The sequence below is a fragment of the Oryx dammah genome, unplaced genomic scaffold (assembly GCF_014754425.2).
Source record: "Oryx dammah isolate SB20612 unplaced genomic scaffold, SCBI_Odam_1.1 HiC_scaffold_17, whole genome shotgun sequence".
Classification (NCBI taxonomy): domain Eukaryota; kingdom Metazoa; phylum Chordata; class Mammalia; order Artiodactyla; family Bovidae; genus Oryx; species Oryx dammah.
In genome coordinates, this window is record NW_024070201.1 from 39,081,199 (window position 1) to 39,107,727 (window position 26,529).

General features: G+C 44.3%; 1 protein-coding gene across 13 annotated transcripts in view; it reads right to left on the reverse strand.

Moving 5' to 3' along the window:
• Positions 1-26,529, reverse strand: part of TEAD1 (TEA domain transcription factor 1) — a 262,318-nt gene that overhangs the window by 27,038 nt on the left and 208,751 nt on the right. For 12 of the 13 annotated variants that reach the window (XM_040258347.1, XM_040258345.1, XM_040258348.1 and 9 more), the window contains one exon: positions 14,076-14,249. In XM_040258347.1, coding sequence (XP_040114281.1) covers positions 14,076-14,249 — 174 coding nt within the window. Of the gene's footprint in view, positions 1-12,987; positions 13,392-14,075; positions 14,250-26,529 lie in introns of those variants that run through there. The other variant, XM_040258340.1, reaches the window with a different exon arrangement.

A 26,529-nucleotide genomic window follows, 5' to 3' on the forward strand; every position in this document is an offset into this window, starting at 1 on the left:
GTGAACATGAAACACTGCTCCCTTCCAGTGTACCTCAAACCCCCTGTGCCATAAGAGTGATGGTGATCCTTTAGTCTTGTCTGGTTTTTTGAATGCTACATGCATGGAGTCACATACTGTTGACTCCTCTGTGTTTAGCTTCATTTGTGCAGCATTGCAGGGTGAGAGCCATCTATGCTGTGGTGTGTGGTTCACCCATTCTTGTCACTAGAGTATTCTGCTAAATGGAAAATACCACCATCTATCCTTCTACGGATGGATGTTTACAGTGCTTCCAAACGGAACCTATTATGAAGAGCGCTACTCTGAATTCTTGGGGATACACTTTTCATGAACACATGCATACACTCCTGTTAGATGCTCCTAGGAGTAGAATTGCTGGTTATGAGATATACGTGCATTTTCAGCTTTCATTTAGGTAAGAGGAACAGATGGGTTTTGAATTATCTTGTTTTTTTTTTTAAAAACAGCTTGAGAAAACTTTATATATAATTATTAGCATATATGTAACAGGTTGCATTTTAAAAGACTTCTCAACTAGCAGTAAATAAGCAATCTGTTATTACTACTGCTTCTCAATTACTTTATGGAAAATAATTACACAATCATCCAACCATATCATAGCTGTTCTTTGGGAATTTTCTAGGAGGTATTGATGGGAAAGATAATTATCTGTTAGCTGATAATATTACAATTATCCCAGAAAGAAATGTGGTCATTGAACTCCCGCAGAGCAAAGGTAATATCAAAGAAAGAATGCTAGCATTAAATCAACAACAGGGGAGGTGAACTCTGTAATGGGTCTAGGATTCGTGCTGGGTTCATTATCCACGCTCTCCACTCCTTTTTTCCAGCTGAAAACTCAAGACAAACCTATTCCACATAGTTTTGAATGCAAGAAAATGAGAGAAGAAAAAAAAAAGTGTGCTGTTTCCAGACATACAAACTATTTTTACCAAATCAGCTCTTATCTGAAATCAGGATATTTTCTAAAAGCAAATAAATACAAAAGTCCAAGAAACAACTAAAACCAGCAAACTTACCTTCCCAGCAAATTCCAAATTCAAACCATATCCTGTCCTTAGGAGATGAGACAGCTGTTGGAGCACAGGGCAGGCTGTCCCAAAATGTGCCCCAGTGGCCTTTTGATTATTTTGGATTAAAGTTACTTAAGAAACAACCAATGAAGAGGGACACATGGACCCTCCCCTCTGTCTCCCCCAAAGCAGGAAATAAGTCTTTCAATGAAAGGTGCCCTCCTTGCATCTGGAGGTGGAAGGAGATCCTTACCACCAGAGACGGATAATTTAGGGTGGAGAAGTCTGTATACACATCTTGTTACTTTTAAAATTTACTTCCCCAAGCCCAAACTCTGTTTAGATTTTCTCCAAACCTATGTTTCTTTGTCCTGTCAATTCCTCATAAATTTATCATTTATCTAAAAAGTATGACAGATGCCTGCTTTGGCCACTTCTTAGGTCTGGTTTCTATGTGAACCTCAACGTCATGAATTAAAAATTCATTTCTCTTTTCCTGTTAATTTGGCTTGCGTCGATATTATTTTCAGTCCAGTCATAAGAAGGATAGCAGGGGAAGTTTCCTCCTGCCTAACTGGTCATGGACCGTGTTCTAAAAATAAATAAATAAATAAATAAGCCTTGCAAATGTGGCTGGAGGGGGCAAGTCCATGCAAACAGACCCCTCTAAGGAATCTTGGCCCATTTTGCCCTAGAACAAAAACCCTCCATATGAACTGGGTTCAGAGAGCAGCTCTTTCTTCTACCACCCAGTGCAGGAATCCTTCCTACAGTACCTTGATTTACACTGTCTTCTGGCTAAATACCTTCCGATATGGGAAAATCATTAGTTAATAAAATATTTACCATGTTCTGGGCAGACTTAAGTGTTGGAGAGTTGTATTAGTCTTCTATTGCTACTTTAACAATCCACCCCAAATTTAGTGACTTAAAAACAACACCACTTTTTGATTCTCTACTTCTGTAGGTGGGATATCCAATATGTACCTCACCCGGCTGAGATCAAGGTTTTGGAGCTGTGTCCCTTCTGGTGGTTCTACTCTGGGGAAAGGTGAGTCTTTGCCTCCGTCAGTTTCCACAGTCCTTGTCTCTCAGTCCCTTCCCTCCCACTTCAGAGGCCAGCAACACCAGGCTGAGTCCTCACATGGCCAGCTGTCAGCTCTCTAGACCTCATCTTTCGCCTCCCTTTGCTACTCTTAGGGAAACTTGTGATTTCATTGGGCCCACTCACATAACGCAAGATACGTCCCTGGCTACTCTTAGCAACGCCCACCTCGCTTTCCATGTATTGGAATACGTCCCCTAGCACCATGAGAAGAACCTGGGCACAACACTGTCTACCATGCCCGTTAAGTTGCCATCGGCTTCTCAGCAGCTTCTACCTAGAGCTCTGCTTTCTGGAAGCACACAGGCCTAAGAACAGTGCTGAAAGTGCGGCAATTCTCGTTTATTTCCCCCCTAATCTCACCCACAGAGTTGCTCAGGTTATATCAGCTTCCCTAGGATCCAAGTTCCAGGCTTATTTTTAGTAAACTTCATGTGCTCTCCCTTCCACTTGGTCCAAAGACTTGAGAACTCTGACTCTGCATCTGTCACCATCTTATCACCGACGCCTGATAGACAGTGGTCATCATTCCTTTGCATCTCATTGTTCTCATCTCTAAACTCAGAGAAGACCTGCTTCCAAAGGCCACCTTGGTGATAAGAGAGAACACACACAAGACTCATCCGTATGCTGAAACATGCCAGACAAATGGCCGTGCCTGTCAACCCATGGACTTCAACACTGACCAGCAGAGAGATGAAGCAGAGCCTCAGGTCACATCTCCAGAGTGGGACCTGAAGTAGACTGTGGCTCATACTCAACAAACAAGGTAAAAGCCTTCCCCCCAGAGTCAGTCTGAGTCCCTGTCCACACTTATCAAGTGAGCAGCACAAACACAGCAATGACTTTTTTCAAACAGAAAAATTAGTAGTTTTTCCACTTTGTGAGTTTATAACAAGTCTTAGGTTTCAGCATAACTGCCCAAACAGGTACAAAATTACCATCTTTCCCACAAAGATATGGTTAGAGATGTCATAAAATTCTGTGTGGAAGCAAAAAAATAAAAATAAAAAACCAAGGCAATAATTAATCAACCATCTGGAGAATGAATTAAAGACTTAGGGATCTATTTGTGGACAAGTCCTGGAAAGCAGCAATGCCAAGCAGAGAAAGCAGACTGCACTAGACAGCAAGGAAACAAAAAAGTGAAACATCACATTTCCCCAAATCCTTCCCTAAATAATCCTCTCTCACACTTGTTACTTCTGCAGCTGAAACACGTAACTTATCAGACAGGTCTGCGGCTTGGTTTCTCTTCCATTACCCCCCATTCAGCAAGCGTATTTGTTCACACCTGTGTTCCACTGTTTCATGTTTTGGAAATTGAAAAAAAAAAAAAAAGCAATATTCTTCAAAGAATGATTCTTCCCATTTCATGGGTGATAAAAATGAGATCTAACCCAATTATGTTGGATCCATACAGTAGCAAGGGCTGGACCAGGGGATCAACTCTGCAAAACAGCAGGCCCCTGGAAAGCTAGTTTCAGATGTCTGAAGGACAGGAAGTGAGTGTTAGGGTTGCAACTGCAGAATGGAAGGGCGCAGCATTCGGCTGAGGACAATTCGTTTGTCACTAGACTCTGAAAGAAAAGGCCTGCAGGAAAAAAAGAGGAAACAGATCAGCCTGAAGGCAGGGACGCAGGTTGGGGTAGTGGGTCAGCAAAGGAGCAGGCTGCAGACGGCTCCCTTCCCACCCGTCTCTCCCTTCCCCCAGGAGGGCCTGGAAGGGCTGGGCAGAATTACTTGGTTGCAAAAAAATGAAAACATCAAGAGGATTGTCCCTGACAAGAGACAGTATAATAGGCACTGATGGATGCAAGGAGACGCTGGCATTTTCAAACCACCACTTTGAACCTCTCCTCTTCATCCTCTTCGAGCAATGATCAAAGGACCAAGATTTCAAATTGTGAAGCAATTTTTTCCAATGGCAGCATCTGGCTCCTTGGCAGGAGGCGCTGGGAGCCGGGCCCTGTCGTGGGCGTCCATCCAGGCCTGCCACATGGTGAGGCTCGGCCGCGCCGGGCACCACGTGGGCTTTGCAGCTGCTCTCCAAGGCGCCAAAGGACAATCGCTCTGCCCTCCGCCATGAGCCATCAGGCAGAAGTACTCCCGAAGCAGCCTGTGCAGGGGGTCTTGAGGTTGACGACTGCTCCCCAACCCTCTCGCCTGACTCATTTGTAAGCATCTGCTCCCTGGCCACGACCGCTGAAGCCACCCCAAGTGGCTTCAGAGCTTGGGGTGCTGGAAGCTGGGATAAACGAGGGACGACCCCTCAGCAAGACTGGACTTGAGTTTGAGGAGAGTGAGAAAGCTGCCAGAAGAGAAGGGCATCTTTGAGAGTGTTCACTTTGCCTGGTGCCCCTGCTCGGCACAGGACGGCAGCTGTAACTCTCTGGCCACAGCTGTTTTAAATAAGAATAATAGGCATGAACTCAGCCCCTGCTCTCCAAGTTACTTCCCACTGATTATGGCATATATTTACATCTACAAAATAGAAGATTTTAAAAGACAACTGCCAAGAGCCCCTTCATAGCGCAGATTGGCACCCCTATTCGAATTTCATCAACATTTAGTACTTCAAAGAATCTTAAAAGCTTGCTTTAATTACAATAGGCACTGTCTGAAAGACTGGCTGTTTGCATTGCAAATTCCTACAAATACTGGCATTCATTTAAAAAAAAAATTCAATTAATATCACCCATATAACTTCAGGTAACCGCCACTGGTGACTTCACACAGTAGCTGGGATGAACGAGCCAAGGTCTCAACCCCTAGGACAAAGCAGTGGCACAGGCCAGTTGCCTCCAATGGAGGCGGTTAATGAGTCCTGGGCGCCCAGCTGAGCTGGCCCTCCACCCAGCACACTCATCAGGTGTGCGAACACTGACCGGAGGCCACCCTTTCCAGATCACAGAACAGGGCCTTTTTCTGGTCTGGAGTTTTTGTGCATGAAAAGTCTTACACAGAACAATGACAACAAATCAATCAACTAATTAACAGGTGTAGAACTGCCAAATAAAATATAGGCTGCCTAGTTAAATCTGATTTTTAGATAAACAACATACCTTTTTATAGGGATAGGGAATTATCACTATGTCCCAAAGATGACATGGGACAGACACTGAAAAAGTATACACTGTTCACCAGAAATTCAAATTGAACTGGGTGGCTGGTATTTTAACTTGCTAAATCCACTAACTCTTCCGACAATTCACCTTTACCAGAGAGAATAAGAAAAATCGGCACTTTTGCTCAAATGTTCACTGCTGTAAGGAGACATGTCCAAAACATTTTTTGAGTGGGAAAAAAAATGAAGCTGCTGAATAACACATGGAGCATAGCACTTTTTTTAGTAAAAAACAAATGGAGTATGTACAATGTTTGTGGATGCATATAAGAAATCGCGAAAGACACAGGGCTTGTGGGAAGATCTCATTTTTCCTTCTAAAGTCTTTGGAACTGCTTGGAAAATTTAACAAGCTTCCCTTGCTTTTGTCATGCAGACATTAAATTAGAATGCGGGTGGATGGGAAGGTAAGGTGTACCCTGGATCTTTACCCTCACAGGGAGAGGGAGTTTCACATATTGCCAAGGATGGCATCACCGACTCGATGGACGTGAGTTTGAGTGAACTCCGGAAGTTGGTGATGGACAGGGAGGCCTGGCGTGCTGCAACTGATGGGGTTGCAAAGAGTCGGACACGACTGAGCGACTGAACTGAACTGAACTGAAGGGTCTATGAAGGTTCAAACGACTAAGATCCTTGAAGGGTTTATGACTATAACCAGATAATCAACTTATTCCCTGGAAAACTGGGTCTAGAAATAGGCAGACACATACCCTGATAGTGCCACTTCAGTTCTTTTCTTCCCAGGCTTTTCCCGGGGACGGTTGGAACAGTGAAGTCAGCTGTGCCTGCATGAATGGGGTGAATGCAGGACGGTGCAAGGGGGACCGCATGCGTCTGCTTCCCCCAGGCTTCTGGTTAGCAGCAGCTCTGGGGGGCACAGTGGCTTTGTATCTCAGGCTGCAACTGCGGCAGGGAGCAGAGTTAAACAGCCCCATGCAGCAAAGAATGGATGGATCCCTGACCTTGGCTTTGTTAGCAACCACTGAGCCAAATGGTCCAGGACGGGAAAACATGTCAGATGGATTCTTCCACGAGGTTAAGGGAATTCCCAATTTAGATTCCGCCTAGATATCCTGAAGAGTTCCAGGTTAAAAAAAAAGAAAAGTGTCTGTGGTGGAACTGAGGTGAAGGGCCTGCGGGAAAAGCACCGTCAGCTGCTGCTCCCATTTTCCAGGCTGTGCTGTTCTGCCTTCTGTTCTCAGGGGATTCAGACTCTTTTAAATAAAGTGACTGTCAGGCAGAGTATCATTTCCACTCTCAACTTGCACCATTCTCCTGGTTCTATAAGGCCCAGCGGCCACTGGGACACTCAGACAACTCTCATTAGGATTCCTGGTCTCTGCACAACCTCCCCCCCGGCCCAAACTCCTTCCCACTCTCTCCCCACTGATTAAATTTTCAAGAATCAGCTCAAATGCCACATCTTCACGAAGCCTTCCAGAAAGTTCTCAAGCAAAAAGAGTTCCTCCTCTACCTATGTTTTCACATTTCCACTACAGCCCCTATAGCTGCTGTGTGTCTGCCATCCCACATCAGACCCCAAAGTCTGCCTCTTACTCACGTCTGCTCCCTCAGCTTTCTAGGAGCAAAGTAGAGATCAGTGAGTATTTGCCGAATGACTCACTGGTGATGTGTATATTCAAAGCTAAAGCAAATGATTAAACTGTTTCTATAAGAACCCAAATTCCCGACACAGCCTAGAAAGCTTTTGTGTGAAACCCTTGAGGTCTCCCTCCACCGGCTTTCAGTAAATTCCTTGAGAAAGATTAGTCAACAAACTGTCTAGGCTGACAATCAGAGCTGGCCCAGTGGCAGTTATAGGACCCCATGTACAGCAATCCCTCTAGGTGTACGGAATGAAATCACTCTTCATCTAACAAATTAAAGAAAATAAACTGTTGAGAATCTGCTATATACATTGCACTGCTGCATAAACAAATGTTACCGGATAGGATCCTTGCTCCCTGGGGAAGGCTTACAAAGAAGTTTAGGTCATGGGGCTGGGAAAACAGGAAGGAAGCAATAAAAGACTGCAGGCAATGCAGCAAGTGCTAACAAGCTCCAGATACCGTTCTCATGAAATCAAACCAAAATGGGTTGGATGTGCAAGGTTACTAACTACCATTCCCCCTCATCCCTCTACATGAAACATCAGAACCTGCTAGCCAGAGATGATTTTTCCAAAAAAACCAGACCCTGGTGAAGACAATAAGAGAGTCACAGTCTATCAAAGATAATCTATTACATATAAGTCCCAGAAGTACCTCTGGATATGGTGGTGTTTCTTGTTAATCTTCCTTCCACTACATCATTCCATCATTTCCTATTGTTCATATAATTTCAGAGTTTAACACCATTGTGAGATGAGATAGAAGTAGAATGAAATGAAAATCTTGAACTGAAAGGCCCTTTTCTTACTGATAACAGTTTAAAACATGTGGGAAGCATATTATTCCATTTTGCTAACATCCTTTTCCATGAATAGCAACAGAGACATTTGGTCGCAAATGATAGACTCGAGTCTACAATTCTAGCCTAAATCACGCACAATCCAATTAGGAACAGGCTGAAACTCCAGAGGGGGTCTATTTGGCCAGTGTACATGTGCACCCGATTTCTTATCCCTAAATAAAGCCCAGTTGTTTTATTTATAGTGCCTGTCATTTTGTCCAACAAATGTGATTTTGTTCCTACCAAGATAAAAGCATCTTCTAAAGGCTGCCTTCTTTCCAGATAACTCCTTTCCATTTCTGTTTTATAATATCTTCTCACATCTACTCCGGCTAGTAAAACTAGTCTTGCTTTTTCTTCCTCCAAAAAAGTAGGTTAAGAAAGTTGAATGACTATGAATATACTATTAATTGTTTATACCGGATGATAATTCCAAGAATTTAATAAAGTAAAACATAAATAGCCATAGGGTAACTTGGAGTATATCCTGATTTCTAACATGCCACTAATTGATTTGAGAGAAAAAAAGAAACATTGTAATTAAATGTATATTACGAATTTGTTTCTTTTAATAACAGGATACAGATCCATACAATCTCATTTTTCATACTATTTTCTTCTTTATTATTCCAAATAAAGTTTGAGAGTAAGCCTTCATTATCCTAATGATTCTTCTGAATAGTTTTTGACTATAAGATTTATAAGTAACATGTTAGTAATGTGTGGCTTTCTTAACCAGTGTCACCAAGCTTGACACTTTTGAGCACTGTTAAGACAGAGCAGAATTTTGAGGGCCCTCCAAAAATATTACTTTCACTGCATTTTTTATTCCCTTAAGTAAACTACTACTACTTAAATAAACTATTCTACTTAAGAAGGCTGACCATTGAAGAACTGATGCTTTGAACTGAGGTGTTGGAGAAGACTCTTGAGAGTCCCTTGGACTGTAAAGAGATTAAACCAGTCCATCCTAAAGGAGATCAATCCTGAATATTCATTGGGAGGACTGATGCTAAAGCTGAAGCTCCAATAGTCTGGCCACCTGATGTGAAGAGCTGACTCACGGAAAAGACTCTGATGCTGGGAAAGACTGGAGGCAAGGGGAGAAGGACATGACAGAGGACGAGATGGCTGAATGGCATCACTGACTCAATGGACATGAGCTTGAGCAAGCTCTGGGAGACAGTGAAGGACAGGGAGCCTGGAGTGCTGTGGTCCATGGGCTCACAAGAGTTGGACACAACTGAGCGACTGAGCAACAGCAGCAAAACTACTACACAGGCTGGAATCAAACTTCTTTTGAAAGTGAGCTGAGAGTTATACTTGGGTTTCTGTCTGTTAGGATGCATGACTGAATCACACCCACCTCTTCCAGCTTTCGGGACTCTCTGATCTATTCCAAAGCAGCTGACATTTTATCTTAAATTAGCTGCATTGTCTGCCATTATCACTGGCAACCCATCTGCATGGATCTCAATTCTGAAACAAAGCACAGCTCTGTCCACTTGTGGGTGGACATCTTCCTTTCTTAGAGCCCACAAAGCATCTGATCGTTATTTTAAAAGGAAAATAAGAAGTATGGTTTTCTGCCAGTGCAAAATGTTGGCCTCACTAACCACAAATCTGGTTTCATACTCCTCCTCACTCATAATAACAATTTCAATGCTGCATCAAACTATATTTTTTCTGAGACACTTTAATTGGGGATTCAAATTTAAGCTACTAGTTTTTAGTTTAGTATTAGTTGCTCAGTCGTGTCCAACTCTTTTCAATCCCATGGACTGTAGCCTGCCAGACTCATCTGTCCATGGGATTTCCCAGGCAAGAATTCTGGAGTGGGTTGCCATTTCCTTCTCCAGGGGATCTTAGTATAGTAGTATATACTACCAGTGCAAGTAATTCAACTAAAGTGACAAGGAGGTGGTGAGATGCTTTCTCACAGATTATTCATGACAACATATCCTCTTTACTGGGTGTATCATAATTTAACCTTATTAGACATTGACAATAAGGCTTTCAGTGTGTGTGTGTGGTGTGTGTGTGTGTGTGTGTGTGTGTGCAGGTATATGTGAGTTTGTGTGTAAGAAACCAAGTTGCTTTTTGAAAGTAGTCAAGCAATTAGTGAATATACCAGGCATGAGCATACACTTGGTATTATTTACTCCCTGGGAGGTGCATGTGATAATTCCCACTTTACACATAAAGAAACTGAGTCATGGAGAGGCAGAGTGACTTCTGCATTGTGACTCAGCTAATCAATGCCGGATCTGCTGGACTCTGGAATCTGTGTCCTTTCCACTGTGTCTGTGCATGGAAGCCAAGGGCACTTGAAGTGAAGCAGCACCATTTCTTTGTGAAGATCTGTCATTAGGGGGCACTCAGGTGTCCGTTTACCTGGGCACCAAGAGTCGCCTACTGTTTCCAAGAAGTTCAGGTCGGACACTACTGTGGCTTTGTCATTCATGTGTGTTCTGGCGTCTGAGTCCTGGGAGGCCAGTTTTCTGCTCTGAAGCCAGTGGAAGGACCGCTACACAGCAGAGAGTTGGGCCACAGCTCGGGCATCGAGTGCAGATCCTACAGGTGGACTCAGTGTTCCACCCACGGCGCACTCCTGAGCTGCTCCGGCCTGACTGAGCCCAGGCTGGACATGGAGCGATTAAACATATGGATAAACTAAGTCATCCTGCTGGTGATAACCTGGAGACTGCAGGTACTTTGAGAAAGAGGAAATAGGGAGGAGAAGAAAGGAGATGTGTGGGTAGGACTTCCGTTGAGATGTACTGAATTTATACGAAAATGAAAACCAGTGAAGCAAACTGCTAATATGCAAGACATTTTAAAGGGAAGGTTAAGCCTACTTAAGAAACACCCACTGGAAATACCGACTAACATTCAAGCACAGAGAGTCAAAGTGTAATTCACACTTTCTAGGTCTTTAGAGGAAGCCAATGAGATTTCAAATTGCAGCAAAGTGTAAACCTGATTCAAACTGCCTTTTCTCACTTATTCTAATATAGTTAGGACTGAATTTCTTCATAAAGGTTAAGTACTGCTAACAATTATACTGAAGGAGTGATGTCTTTCATCATACTCATAGGAGAGCTCAAATGTAATTCTAATTCTGCAAATCTTAATTTAATAAACTGTTATCTAATCTCGTAGAAATTGTTTCTAAATCTGCACATCTCATACCTGCCACTACACTCTAAACATTTGCAAACCTAGACCTCGTTATTTGGGAATTAGTGACTGAAGGACCCTGTCACTGAAAGCATTTATTAAAATCATCCTCTGTGTAAAATGGAAAATTATATAAGCAAAAACAAAAACTTTCTAATATCAATAGTTTCCATTCCACTTTATAATCAAACAACAAGGAAGTTATAAGAAGTCTTATTAACATTAAAAACCAACACTTTAATTTGACAGCACTGAAAATGGTTTATTTTTATCTTATCCTATATTTTCTGATTAATTTTAATTCATTTGGGTATAACAACCTCTTTTATATCTTTCACCATAGTGGCTCTCAAACTTTTTCATCTCGGGGACCCCTTTTCCACTCTTAAGATTTATTGAGGGTCTCAAAGAGCTTTTGTTTCTGTAGGTTATAGCTATCGATATTTTCTATGTTGGAAATATAAACTGAGAAAGCTTTAAAATATTTAGTACCTGCTTTAAAAATAATATAAGGTTATTTCGTATTAACACACATCTTTTTTAAATTGGACATACCTATATTTTAAAAAACAAAAATTAGTGAGAAAGGTAGCACTGATTTGCATTTTGCAATACTTAATGTATGGCTTAATGGAAAATACCTAGATTCTTATATCTGCTTCTAAATTCAATTTGTCATGATTTGTACTTCAACTTTTGGTTGAAATACATGGAGACAATCCAGCCTCACATAAATACATGGCTGGGAAAGGTAAGAATATTTTGATGGGCTCTTCAGATAATTGGCCATTTTTCTTTGACACTAAATCAAAACTTGATAAGCAGTGGCTTCTAAAGGTTAGCTGCAGTGTAGAGTCTGAAGCCCTCAATGAACTTTTCATACTGCTACATTAAAACCCATTAGTTTATCTTGTACAGTACTAAAAAAAAATCACATTTTTAAATATGATTATGGATCCCATCAGAAAAGTCCTAAATGTTGGGAAGCCGTCAAGTTCACCAGAGTGGATACAAATTTTCCAAAATTCTTATTTTTATTTGAAAGTTCAAATTTTATCTTTGACAACAAATATCAGTTGTTTTCCTTGATGGAGCAGGAGGTTCGTTGCATCCATTTTAGTGTGTACTCGGTCTAGGATGTAAAACTTTCACAAACGACACTCTTGGTTTGACTAATTCATTTTTTTAATTTAAACTGTGTATGCAACCCAGTCTGATTGATCCCAGGCTTCAGCAGTTTTACCCTATAACACTGGAACCATCAGTATGCATATCAGCAGAATTCAAAAAGAAAATAACATCTCAGTGTCATAATAAAAGTAGTTTTGATCTTGTCGGCCCATTGAAAGGCTACTGAGGAACCCGCTATGGGTCTGCAGGCCACACGTTGAAAACTGTAGTGTTACCATATTACTGGCCCCCAACCACCATTCAAGTCATTGGGTGGCAGTCACTAATTTAAGAAAAGGAAGTGACTGTTACTGCTTTTTCAGGGTGTCCACATGTATTACCAATCCTGAGAACATTAATTTAAGTAGAAGGCTATTTCCACAATCCAAATTCAATACGGAAGCATGACAAATGAAATCCAGTTACCACTCAAGGATTAAAAAAACAAAACAAATTAAATTGAATATGTAAATTTCCTCCCAAGGAATTTCAAACACGAATTTTTCCTTAGTCTGTTTGTTCTGCCATTTGTGTGTGCCAGGCATTGCTTAGCTTTGGAGATATGAAGAATGACAGGCAGACCCTGTGAGCAGGGTCCTGGGGGCACAAAGAAGCCAGTAAACACAGCAGAGGCGCTTTTCAAACGGATCTGATTTCAAGCTCCAGGTGCCCACCTGTCCTTTGTAATCTCTGCGTCTCTATTTTCTTAGCTGGATACGAGGCAAATTCCACTTAACCCTGGGAGGACTGGAGGAAAAGCACGTGATGCATGAACCCAGCGCACAGCCCACAGCAGGCGGTCAGTGTAGCCACACAATGAGTAAGGAGCCTGGAGTCCAGAAAGGAGTGGGACACACATCCCAGTTAATTGTGACACAGCCTGGGAACTGAGGCAGTTCACAACGCAACGGGACTAAAAGAAAAATTAGTAGATTATTTATGTAAGGAAGGTGTGATAATAAAGAAGCCACCACCTCAAAAGGGGGGAAAGGAGGAAAACTGTACAAAGTCCATCCAGACACACGAAGGCCGGCTGAGGATGGACAGGAAGAAAAACACTTGGAACCAGCTCCTGCAGGGCCCTTAAGGCCATGCTGAGAAGCGTGAACATGTGAAGCCATTTTCTTTTTATTTTCGTCAAGAGTGAGGAGTTATAAACGCTCAAGGCCAGCAAGTTCTCTCGTCTAAGCCCCGAGGACACACCCCTGACCCCACAGCAGTCCCCTGGCTCAAGCCTGACCAGTGGGGATGGGACAGCAGAGATCTCCTCGGAGGCTAGGGGACAGGCGCAGCAGCTGGAGGAACGTGCCCGTGGTGTCTGAAAGCGCACACGTGGCACGCGACAGGCAGAGCCATTTCATATTCTCTCTGACCCTCGAGGTCTTGCAGCTTGTCCTTATCTTTGCCCAAGTCCCTTCTCTGCCTCGGGTCCTAGGCGCCCACAGAATTTAGAGGTCGCTCTGCTTACTTCTCTGGTGGCTCAGACAATAAAGAGGCGGTCTGTAATGCAGGAAACCCAGGTTTGATCCCCGGGTCGGGAAGATTCCCCTGGAGAAGGAAATGGCAACCACTCCAGTATTCTTGCCTGGGAAATCTCATGGACGGAGGAGTCTGGCAGACTACAGTTCATGGGGTGGCAAAGAAGTGGACACAACTGAATGACTTCACTTTGCTTACTGGAGTGAGAACCAACAGAGAGTCTAGTGCCCTGCGTCTGCCATTGTGACTCCAGCCACCTGTGAGGTTTCTTGTCATTGCACAACTGAGTTCTTAAGCCCAAGGGGCCACCTGTCTGTCTCGGCAGGGACGGCAATGTCACCTGGGTCCTCATGTGGCTGTGCCACGTGGCCTGCATGAGGACGCCCACAGAGCTAGTGTGTGATCCCCTGGCGACCGTGCAGATCAGTCAATGGGAACCCACAACCACTGCAGCTCTTCCCTCGGGTACAGGATGCGACCATTCAGACAAAAATGACTGAAGTAACAGCAAGGTCTTACTCACCCAGAATTTTACGAGGAAGAAGGCATTTTGAGGGCCCTTTCCAAACAGCTCCTTTAAGCCACCTTTCTTTTCAGGAAATTTGTCATAAATCTGACGAATATCCACTGATTCGAGCAATGGGTCACTGTAAGAATGGTTGGCGTGCCCGATGTGCACGAAGAGGTGTTTGTTGTACTGCAAGAAACCAACAGAAACATTCCCATTACAAACCCTTTGGTCAACCCGGGACACAACCCTCTCGAGCTGCATAAAGAGTGGTGGTCTCGAAATCCTGGAGTTCCGCTTTGAACAGCCTCAGGTCTGTGCCTTTGAAAAGATGATGATATTAAGAAAAGTCATTACAGCTCAGGGTTGAAATAATCATTGTCTATTATTGACAACGGCATATATTCTTCCCAAATGCCTAAAAAAGTCTTTTTGTAGATACAGTAGGAAATGACTTTTGACCCAATTACCAAACCTAGAAACAATTTCATTACCCAGTTTCACCTGATCAGCTGAAAATGACAGTGACTGTTATTTACAGTGAAAGCCCAATAAGAAGTGTGGGTGGTTCAGCTGATGCCATCACCCAGAAAGCACTTGTCACTCCAGTTCCCTCAGCAACAGCAAGAAAGCAGTACTCGGAGCAACAGTACCCACTTACTTCTTCCAGCAGGAATAAGTGAGCTGAGTGTCTTTCTCATGTGTCCCCTTAGTGGCCAGTCTAGCACTTCTGCATGAGGGCTGGTCAGTATGTGAATGTCAGCGCAAAGCTACAGTCATGGGTATAGATCATGGAGAGGACTCATGCTGCAAGGCTATACGGGATCAATAAAAAAAGAACACCAGTTGCTCATCCACAAAAAGTGAAACAACTCAAAACCCTCTCAGGTCATTTAACTAATGAACGAAAATCTTTTCTTCTCCTTGCTTTGGTATAACACAGGGTTAACTGGACCACAAAGGAGTGTGGCAAACAACTGGCTCTCAACCAGGCTACAGCAGAATCACCAAGGGACATTTAAAAAATCATCAAAGCCAGGGTCCCACCCAGGCTAAACTGGCATCTCTGAGAATGAGGCCAGGCATCATTTATTCTTAATACTCCCTTGATGAATTTGACACAGCCAAGCTGGAGAACTACTGGCCTAGACCCTATACTCCAGATCCCCAGTGCCTGCCTCTTCTACTGAATAGGCAGTAAAACCAGCCTAATCTGACATCAAAACATTTGGCATGCAGAGGTTCCTGGGAGCTCAGAACATAATGGGTTCATAAGAGAAACCCATGTCACCATTCTCCCAACAGTCTGCACTTTTCAAGTTTACACTGGCATTTCTCCAACTAGAGTCCTTCCGAGTACTAACCCCATCAGTTCAGTATAAGTACAGTTCAGTCGCTCAGTCATGTCCAACTCTTTGCAACCCCATGGTCTGCAGCACGCCAGACTTCCCTGTAAATCACCATCTCCGGGAGCTTGCTCAAACTCAAGTCCATCGAGTCAGCCATCCAACCATCTCATCCTCTGTCATTCCCTTCTCCTTTTGCCTTCAATCTTTCCCAGCATCAGGGTCTTTTCTAAAGAGTCAGTTCTTCAAATCAAGTGGCCAAAGTATTGAAGCTTCAGCATCAGTCCTTCCAATGAATATTCAGGATTAATTTTCTTTAGGGTGGACTGGTTAGATCTCCTTGTAGTCCAAGGGACTCTCAAGAGTCTCCTCCAACACCACAGTTCAAAAGCATCAATTCTTCGGCGCTCAGTTTTCTTTACAGTCCAACTCTCACATCCATACACGACTACTGGATAAACCATAGCTTTGACTATACAGACCTTTGTCAGCAAAGTAATGTCTCTACTTTTTAACATGCTGTCTAGGTTGGTCATAGCTTTTCTTCCAAGGAGCAACCGTCTTTTAATTTCACGGCAGCAATCACCATCTACAGTGATTTTGGAGCCCAAGAAAATAGTCTGTCACTGTTTCCATTGTTTCTCCATCTATTTGCGATGAAGTGATGGGACCAGATGCCATGATCTTAGTTTTTTGAATGTTGAGCTTTAAATCTGCCTTTTTCATTCTCCTCTTTCACTCTCATCAAGAGGCTCTTTAGTTCCTTTTCACTTTCTGCTATAAGGGTGGTATCATCTGCATATCTGAAGTTATTGACATTTCTCCTGGCAATCTTGATTCCAGCTTGTGCTTCATCCAGCCTGGCATTTTGCATGATGTACTCTGCATATAAGTTAAATAAGCAGGGTGACAATATACAGCCTTGACGTACTCCTTTCATGATTTGGAACCAGTTTGTTGTTCCATGTCCAGTTCTAACTGTTGCTTCCTGACCTGCATACAGATTTCTCAGAAGGCAGGTAAGGTGGTCTGGTATTCCTATCTCTTTAAGAATTTTCCACAGTTTGTTGTGATCTACACAGTCAAAGGCTTTGCCATAATCAATAAAGCAGAAGTAAATGTTTTTCTGGAATTCTCTTGCTTTTTCGATGATCCAACGGATGTTGGCAATTTGATCTCTAGTTCCTCTGCCTTTTCTAAATCCAGCTTGAACATCTGGAAGTTCACAGTTCATGTACTGCTGAAGCCTGGCTTAGAGAATTTTTAGCATCACTTTGCTAGTGTGTGAGATGAGTACAATCGTGCAGTAGTTTGAGCATTCTTTGGCATTGCTTTTCTTTGGGATTGGAATGAAAACTGACCTTTTCCAGTCCTGTGGCCACAACTGAGTTTTCCAAATTTGCTGGCATAGAGTGCAGCACTTTCACAGCATCATCTTTCAGGATTTGAAATAGCTCAACTGGAATTCCATCACCTCTACTAGCTTTGTTCGTAGTGATGCTTCCTAAGGCCCACTTGACTTTGCATTCCAGGATGTCTGACTCTAGGTGAGTGATCATACCATTGTGTTTATCTGGGTCATGAAGATCTCTTTTGCATGGTTCTTCTGTGTATTCTTGCCATCTCTTTTTAATATCTTTTGCTTCTGTTTGGTCCATACCATTTCTGTCCTTTATTATGCCTATCTTTGCATGAAATGTTCCCTTGGTATCTCTAGTTTTCTTGAAGAGATTTCTAGTCTTTCCCATTCTATTGTTTTCCTCGATTTCCTTGTACTGATCACTGAGGAAGACTTTTTTACTCCCAAAGGGAATATTCTTACATTCTCATAGGGAATGAGAAGTCCCAAATAAAAGAAGGCTGCTCCAAGTTTCTTTTGTACAAAAGAAATGTACACACTGTACAAGCAGTCTGTGTGCTGGCTAAGAGACGTGTTTGGGCTCAGTCTGCTCCAGCCCAAAAGACTGTGTTATTACCAATCAGCCATGACATTGGGTAAGTCTCCCCAGCCTCTACTGGAGCACCTCCATTCAACAAAGAGTAGACACTCAGTAAATGTTAGCTACTATTATTTCTCATAAAATCTCTCTGCTTTGAGGTTCACAGTGAATATAACAGGTTAAAAGCACTATGGTAGAGAAACACTGCTCAACTTTCTATAGCCTAAAGTTTTCCAAACTTGTTTGGTCACAAAACCCTATAAATGTATCCTGTAGAAGTGCTGGTTTACACCCATGACCTGCCACCCACACTGTGGATCTCTGGCCACAGTACCGAAGAGCAGGAGGGTCAATACCCCATCTGATGCCAGCTGTCCCCAGCCACTGCACGTACAGGGAGTGTGGCCAGGACCTAGCACCTTCTGAACAACACCAGAGAGTCACCTTTACCAAGGCTTCCCAGACCCTAAAAGGTGGCAGGTGACATGAAAAAGAAGAACTTAGAGCTCTGACAAGGACCCCGCCTCTATCCCAGCTGGATTTCAGGATGGGCTGAGTCCTGGACACAGACATGCAAGACCAGAGTATGCTGTGCTTGAGGGGAACTTTTGAAACAAAGTAGGAGCCCCCATCGTGTTAGGGAGGTACGGTCATGGGGGGAGGTGATGTGATCTTCCCCTCTCTCTGATCTTTTAAACACATCCCTTGCATGGCAGGAGGATTCTTAACCACTGGACCACCAGGAAAGTCCCACAGTCCAGCCAGAAGGATCTTTTTCAAATGTAAGATGACGTTGTCCTGCTGCTCAAACCCCCACCAGGGCTCCTAAATTCCTCAGAATAAGAGGCAAAGTCCTGTAGTGACCACAGGGCCCTCCGTAATCTGTGCCCACATACCTCTCTATCTCCCCTGGTGCTCCTGACCCCTCACCATGATCCTCAAGCACCCAGAGCACACTCTGACCTCAGGTTCTCAGCACTAGAAATTTCCTCGGTCTGGACAGCTCTTTCCATGGATGTCACATGGCTCCTGTCCTTTTTCGCTCAGCTCATGGCTTGAATGACACCTTAGGAAAGACCTTCCCTGAATATGCTCTGCAAAACAACTGCCCCATCCTCTCCCCCATCCCCTGGACCCACTAGTCATCTTACTCATCTTTATAGTTTGCTAACATCTTGCCACCACCTGACATGTTATCCTTGTTTCATTCATTTATTGACTGTTCTTCCCCCCTACACACACACACACATGCACACACGCATACCCCACACACCTCCTTGATCTCAAATCCGGCCCATCTAGAACAGAACATATAGTGAGAGCTCAAAAAGTATTCTCCACACGAGCAATACCTCTGCTTACGCTGTTCCTCAGGCAGGGCTGTTCTCTATTGGTCTGGCTTCAGAATTTCACTTTTAAGCTCTGGCTCCCTCAAATGTAGCTTTCTATGGTCCCACCAACCTCAACCTGCACTTTACTGCAGAGCAGATATTTGTTTTTGTATCAGTTTTACCATACAGAGCCCTCTAGACTGGAGGTGGGGTTTAGAGACAACAGCAAGGCAGCCTGTTGTTGGAGATGGGAGGTCAGTGCAAGAAGAGACCCTGCCTTGCGCTCTGGAAGGCTGGGAGATAACCAGGATTCTGGCCCTGGGAGCCAGGAGATGGAGAGAATAAATAAATAAATATAGAAAGAAGGGATAGGGAGGAGGGAATAAAGAGAAGGGTACAGGATAGTGGGAGTGAGCCTGAACTCTAGCTTGGAAAGAAGATACAAGAAACTGATAGCATTCATGGTCTCCACAGAAAACAACAGAACAGGGACTTGTCTGATGTTCCATTGGCTATCTTTCCAATGCAGAAGGTGTGGGTTCCATCCCTGGTTGGGGAACTAAGATCCCACATGCTGCTGCCAGAAAACCAAATCATGAAACAGAAGCAATACGGTAACAAAGATTTTTTCAAAAAGGAATTCTTAAAGAAAAATAGAACCAAGTGGCTGGAGGTGGAGGAAGAGTGTCAAGGGTGAACGATGTTTCATTGTGTATTCTTTTCTTTTTTTGGAGTATAATTGCTTTAGAATGTTGAGTTAGTTTCTCCTGTACAATGGAGTAAATCAGCTTTATGTATGTTTATATCTTTTTATATATCACCTCCCTCTCCCCCCATCCCAAGCCATCTAGGCCATAGTTGGGCTATGTTATTTGCTCTGAGGCATGTGGAATCCAACCCTGGTCTCCTGCACTCGCAGGCAGATTCTTGACCACTGAGCCACCAGGGAAGCCTGGCTATTTATTTTAAAGAAGATGTGGTACATACGTTGTATATCCTTTTTTTACCTTTTGAATTGTGATCCATGTAAGTGTTATTTCTACAAAATAACAGCTTGATTAAAACAAAAACAAAAACCTAAAAAAGTTTTTTTTCCTCAAATGTTATCACATCATCTTTTCAATTATAAGCAAACCAAAGCCCACAGAAACATCTGGGGCACCGATGCCGAGGCACTTCCGGTCTCATTTAGAGGGTATAAGCAGAGTAAGCAACACAGGAGAGGCGGGGGACACACACTGGTGCAAGGTCCCCAGAGATGAGGAGGGGATGTCTTGTGTCTGCCCCTCCGTTGGTCCTCTAGTTACTCACCAGTACAGGAGCGGAGGCAAAGGCATTGTTCCTCCAATATCCAAACTGGCTGGCTGGCTGTCTATCACCCAACCCTTATTACTCACCTCTGACTGCAGCAAGTTCCGAGCCCTGCTGGACTCTGAGAGGCACCGCTTCTGCCACTTGTTGTGGTGTCTATAGGCACTGAGTTTATAGGAAAGAATGGAATACAGACAGAGCCTCGGGGACATCTATGAATAGAATCTGAGTCTCTGCTAAGCACACCTCACTCCCTGCTCTTCCACCTCGCCAGCCTCCACGGGCCAGGGCAGAGCTGGGGTGAAATTACGACTCTTAGAACACAGGGGCCACAGCCTGGACCTCCAGGGGTCAGAGATCAGGAAAGTGAATGGAGGGTAAAATTTACCATTCTTCAGTGGGCCCACTCCAGTATTCTTGCCTGGAAAATTTCATGGCAGGCTATAGTCTATGAGGTCACAAAGTCGGCCACGATTGAGCAACTGAGTATATTGCTTAGTATATCAGGGAAGTATATCTAAAAAGCAACATGCTGAGTGCAAAAGCACTCTAGAAACAGATAAGAACCTGAAATCTCAGTTTTCTCCTGTGTACAATGGGGGTCTATGACTGTCATATTGAACAGGCTGGAAGATTAAAGGAAGTGATGACAGAGGGGGTTCTGGCATACAAGAAGCGCTCAATAAATCGTAGTTGCTAAGACCGCTGTTGTGGCGGTTTATTATGTGAGATTAACTAGATCCTGGGGTAGAAGCAAAAGAACTTTCCTGCCTTAGCTATCCCTCCTGCCTAGCAAAGGAAAAAATAAACACAAATAAGCCAAGAGCTGGGAGCAAGTTGTGGAGCTGCGTGACTGTTCAGATCCTTGATTATGGCCCACTCAAACCAGCGGCTGGAGTGCGGGCCTCTTACCTATGTCTGCAGGAAGAAAGGGAGCTGTGTCTGTTCAGTGTTGGTACAATGTGCTTTCCATAAATGTGACCTCGGATAATCCTTGCCTCACAACGGTACTGTAGGTGGGTTTTATTAAAGTCATTTTCACAGATGAGGAAATAGAAGCTCAGAGATGAACAGATTTGCCTGAGGCCACACGTCCAGGAATAGTCCTGAAGTTAAGAAGAAAACCTGGATCCATCCACGCCACAGCCCATGCATTTGCTGTGCCATCAACCACACTGTCTCCAGGAGAATATATAAATGCCTAGATCCTTCTAACTCAGATCTACCTTTTCTGAAAGTTGATTTCAGAAAAAAAAGAAAAGAAGCTGAATAGCGTTTTCCAGGTTCTGAGAAGTGAAATTGCAATTTGGGACACACAAAATGACTCACAGATGCATCATAGAGCCTTCAAAGGTTTCTGTTCTGAGGAAGTTACCTTTGTGCCCAAGTCGCTGAAATGAACTGAGAACGGGCAGGCTGTCTTTGCCAAAGGAAATCGGGCACTGCCTCTCGCAAGGCTGGTGACTTGAAACCAAACCCTGACTGCTGGCATTTGAGTGGCTTTATTCCTGCCAAGAGGTGACTTTGTTTCTAAGAATACAAAGGACTAAAGAAGGCGTCCTGGAGGCCACAGCAGTGGAACAAACAGACATCCCTCTCTCCTTAATTCAACCTGGCCAGGTGAGGAATCCCTTTGCCCCCACATCTAGAATGAAAAGAAGACATCTGATATGTTTGTGTTCAAATCTTAACAAAATTAAAACCCTAAAAACTATCTGATGAGGCCTTACCTCCCATCCTGCCAGATCTCCTTCTAAGAGAAAAAGGTTAGGGTGCTCTCCCTTCCCAAATAAATCCTGTTTTCTTTCCAGCAGTGATGGTTTCCCCAAAACTAACAATGGAACACAAAACCAAAAAAGAGCAGTTCTATTCTATGTGGCAGAAAACAAATATTTATACAAACAACAACCAACAATCCCAAGTGTGTCGGGGAACGTACAAGCAGAAACAGGACAAGTGTCAATGAATTACATCTATCAAAGTCTAAGACTAAATTTCCTTGACATCCAAAGTAGAGGTTAACAATGGCTTGTTCAATTATAAGTCTCCCATGTGCAGTAGACATGCTGATTATCAACATATCAATACAGCAACAGAAAAGGTACTCACTCTGCATTTCTTTCTGGATTTCACACCTAAAAGGTGTGTGACCTTAGGTGTGTGACTTTCACACACCTAAGGTCCACTATGTACCAGGCACTGTGCCGGGCACAGGGAATCCATGAACTAATAGTACAAACAGCGTCTCTCCTCAAAGAACCTGTATGGAGCCAGTTTTTTGCCTCTGCAGTCAGAACCATTGGGCATCCATTAAATATATGTTCTCAAAGATTTCTAGAGATGACTGGGATAAGGACAGTCAACATTCCCTTTCCTGTACACCAAATGACTTTTGTCAGCACTCACCTGCTCTTTTTATATGGATGTCCATATTCTCCAGCACTAAACATATAGTGTTATTCATTGACAAGGAGAATATATGTGGAATTTACCTTGAAAATGTGAACAAAGGTTCATAAGCTTAAGATGAAAAACAAGCTAACCATCACATGTGAGAACAGAACACACTCTCAGATCTGTCAGGTTTCAGAAAACTGTCCTTCCTCACAATTATTCTCAGATAGCAACAGGAGGATATGCTCTTGAGGGAGCAGAACAGAAAAGAGGGAGATGAAGCGGTAGCACAGAAGCGGTAACATGCTGGACCACAGCTGGGCTTCTGACCTGGACAACAGCCAGTCCAAGAGGGACAAGGACCTGGAAGCCGGAGGGCTCCTAAAGGGGCTAGAGAGTCCCTGACTTAGCTGACCATCTGGAGAAGAGTTTGAGAATTCTATTAGACACACGGGGCATGAATCTGTATATACAAACTGAACAAACAAAGGCAATGACAAACCTTAGGAAAAACACGTTTTAGAATCAAGAAAATGACTTTCATAATAAAAACACTAAGTGCGAAACCTAAAATTGTGAAATAACCATACTGGAGGGGTGGGGATGGAGGTGAGAGGGGTCATGTGCTAAATTCAGAGAGTTAAGTCCTGGTCTTCCATAGTAAGAAGCCAACAGATAAGGTCTCAGATCGTGGACCGAGATAGGCAGTATAAGTACGTCGTTGCTTAGAAGTACGGAGCGAATATACAAAGCAAGGGCTGAAAGGTTGCAGGCAGCTGTCCTGAGGAGGACTCGTGGGGGGGGGGGGGGGCAGTGGGAGATGGAGCAGGGCGGGCAGGGCACAGCTGTTTTTCCTTACAGGCCATGCCTGGGGTTTCATTGGGCTTACACATGAAGCACATCTATTACTTTATTAAATTAAATAAGCAGCCAATCCAAAGCTATCTCGAACCATCATGGAGTTTCGTGAGGAAAGAACTATAAAGGGAAACAAAAACACAGAGAGTCGTGCTCCAGGATGTTTATTCTAGTTGGCCGCAAGTTCCCTGGACCCAAGTCGAGGGTGAGATCAGAGCCTTCCTCCGGCTCAAGACACTCGGGATGCCTGAGCAGGACCCTCGGACCCTTGTCTGCCTGCAGGGTTCACCTGATGTCACACCGACCCCAGCTCAGCCACCCCCGCCACAAATCCAATACACAGATTCCTATTTCAACTTGGAGAAGAGTTCATTTTCTTTTTGGATTGCTATAATCCCTCCAGTTATTCTTCCCAGCTGTTGCAAACAGTGACAAAGTAAAGGTAATCCTAAAATCTCCACAGAGTGACCTGCGAAGGGTTATTTAGCTACCCTGGGGGATTAACAAATGATGCTCTCCCCTCTCCTCTAAGGTGGTTCTAAGAGGTCACTTTCCTTCCTGATCTCTGCCTCTCCTCTGCTGCTGAGGGAAGTTGCCGGGGGCAGGGGGGCGGAGGGCCAAACACTGGACTCAAGCAAGCACCAGAGTCAGACGGGGTCTGGGGCTGAATCCTGGCGCCAGCCTTGTTTCCTAGCTGAGTCATCTGGGAGGGGTGCTTCCAGCCCTCTCCACATCCGTAAGCCAGGGATAATAATAGTATCTACCTCGAAGGAGTGTCATGAGGCTTGAAGGAGATCACACATGGAAAAGCCACAACGCTGTACCAAGTATGCAATTCTTCATCATTATTATTATTGTTGATATTATTATTTCCCCCAATAGTCATGTGTGTCTGTACTCTGGGTGAGATTACCTGAAATTATGCCTGTTCCTCTGTTTTAGGTCCTGTACGGTAAGGTGGCTGGGGTGCAGGTGACATGCGGACAAGGCCTAGAGAGATCTGGCCCCTGAATTTCTCCAAGTGAAGAATGCAAAGTCTGTCCTGGCAAGTTGGGCTGGGGCAGCCTGTGAGGTTGCCCATTATTGCAGATGAGACAAACCAGAACAAACATCTCCCAGAATGGCCACTAGGGTTTAATTTTCTTTTTTGCTTTCTTTTTTTTCCCCAAAGAGCTGCTAATACATTCTAATCCAGAGCGCTCTGATGAGGCAGTTCACTTTTTTTGCAAAAGGAAAGGGAAAGCCCTAAGAATCTGCTGGCCCTTGGCATCTGAGAGGCTCCCATGGACACGCCCCAGTGCTGCACTACACAGTCTGACCTGAAGATGGCGGTGTTTCCCTAAACTTGTTCCAAAAATGCCAAGTATTTGAAGAACGCGGTAAAACCTTAAAAAATGACAGCTGTCAAATAATACCAGGAGAAAAATTATAATCCACTTTGGAATTTAAAGAAACCAAGACAAATAACTCACGTCAAGGGATGCTAATGTACAAGTTGAAACAGGACAAGGACAAATCACCTCCGTTTGCTTCCTGTTATGTTCCTGCCTGGACAGTCTGCTCAGACACCCCCGAGAGCAGCCTGGGCAAACTGCGATGGCCTCCGGGCCCTACAGGGGCAGGGAGTGGCTACAAGACCAAGCCAAGGGAAGTGACCTGCACCTGTGGCACCTGTTGGGGTAGGAGGGCTGGGGTGCTTGCTCATGGTCCAGCAGGCTCTCTCCTCAGCTACTGCTCAGAGGCACCAGCCCTGCCCTGGCTACTTGGCCCCAAGGTAGCTGGTCACTCTCTTCCCTGTGCTCTTCCCAGAAAGAAACATCACTGGAAACAAGAAATAAGGAACAAATAAGTCCTTCCTTCCTGGATCTCATCCCCACCTCCCCATTCCAGCACCACCTCCATGGAGTGGCCGCTGTTTTCTTAGAAGGGAGTCTTCCACACACAAGTGCAGCTGTGAAAGCCGACTGGCTAAGTGCAGGGACTGCAACCAGGAAGGCACGCGGGTGGGGTGCTGACCTGCCAAGGAAAGCAAATGGAGCCTGGCTGGGCCTCTGTGAAATGCCTATAAAACCCAGCTCTCCAGATGCTTTCAATTGCCTCATACCCAAATGGTCATGAATAAAGAGGTGAGCGTCCAGAGAAGCTCAGACATGAACAGCAAACCACCCACCTTTGCTACAAGAGGGTGCGACTGCCATGGACAAGCTGATGGGAGAGCTTGCCGTCATGCAGGCCAGGGTGGGAAAGGCCACACTCACCACAGTGGCCTGTCACTTCCAGCACCAGAGAACCCTCCTTCTCCTATGTCCTAGTGGAAGGCAACACTTGGTAAAACGTAGGAGAAAAAGCAGGGAGAAGCATAAACAGGGCACAGCCAACCATCAGACCCTCCGCACTCTTCCTCTGTAGACCAGGAAGGCCAGATGTGCTCTCAGACCATTTATTCAAAGCATGTGGTGCATACATTAAGAACACAGGTTGGAATCCAGGCTCTGCTATTTCTGAGCTGTGTGTGGCCTGAGGCAAGTTGCCTAACCTATCTGGGTCGGGTAGCCTCATCTGTACACAGAGATGACACCTGGCCTGCTTATCTCATGGGTCAATGGGAAGGTCGAATGAAACAGTAAACATGGACGGTTCTGTGTGAGCCTTAGGGAGCTACACAGATGCTAGTACACAGGTTAATTTTTAATGAGATCCACACACAAACCATGAACTAGGGGAGAGAAAGAGCCTCCTTTCTGAAGGACCAGAAACCAAATCTGCCCAAACAGCTGTTTCCCATGAACACACAACCCTGCTCTGAGAGGCAGTGACTGCTTTAGGAAGCACTGAAGGGCTTGGAAGCTCCTCCAGAGAAAACCCGCCATCTTCCACTCTACCCAGGATATAGGAGAGGATCCTCCTGGCCCCAAATCTAGAATCTAATAAGCCTTATTTCTGATCTCACCTCTCTGGTCAAATCCCCACACAAGCCAACCAACTGTTCTTTCTGCCACTGGCCTCACCAATGGTCCTATTTTCTGAGTTGCCCTGGTCACATTTCTCCAACCAAAGTCAGCATCTGTGAGACCTGATAAAGAAATTTAGTTGATCTGTGAAATTAGGCCTTTGAAAGAAGCAAGAAAAACATGAAATCATCCTTGGGCCCACATTTAACCAGCTGCCCGTATGGAAAAGAATCAGGTTATCGGCAGAATGTATTTGCAGAACTTGAGGGCAAGGCTCCCCCAGAGAAGAGAACTCGGGCCCCCTCGGGCTGTGAAGACTGCTGACTCACTCCCCATGT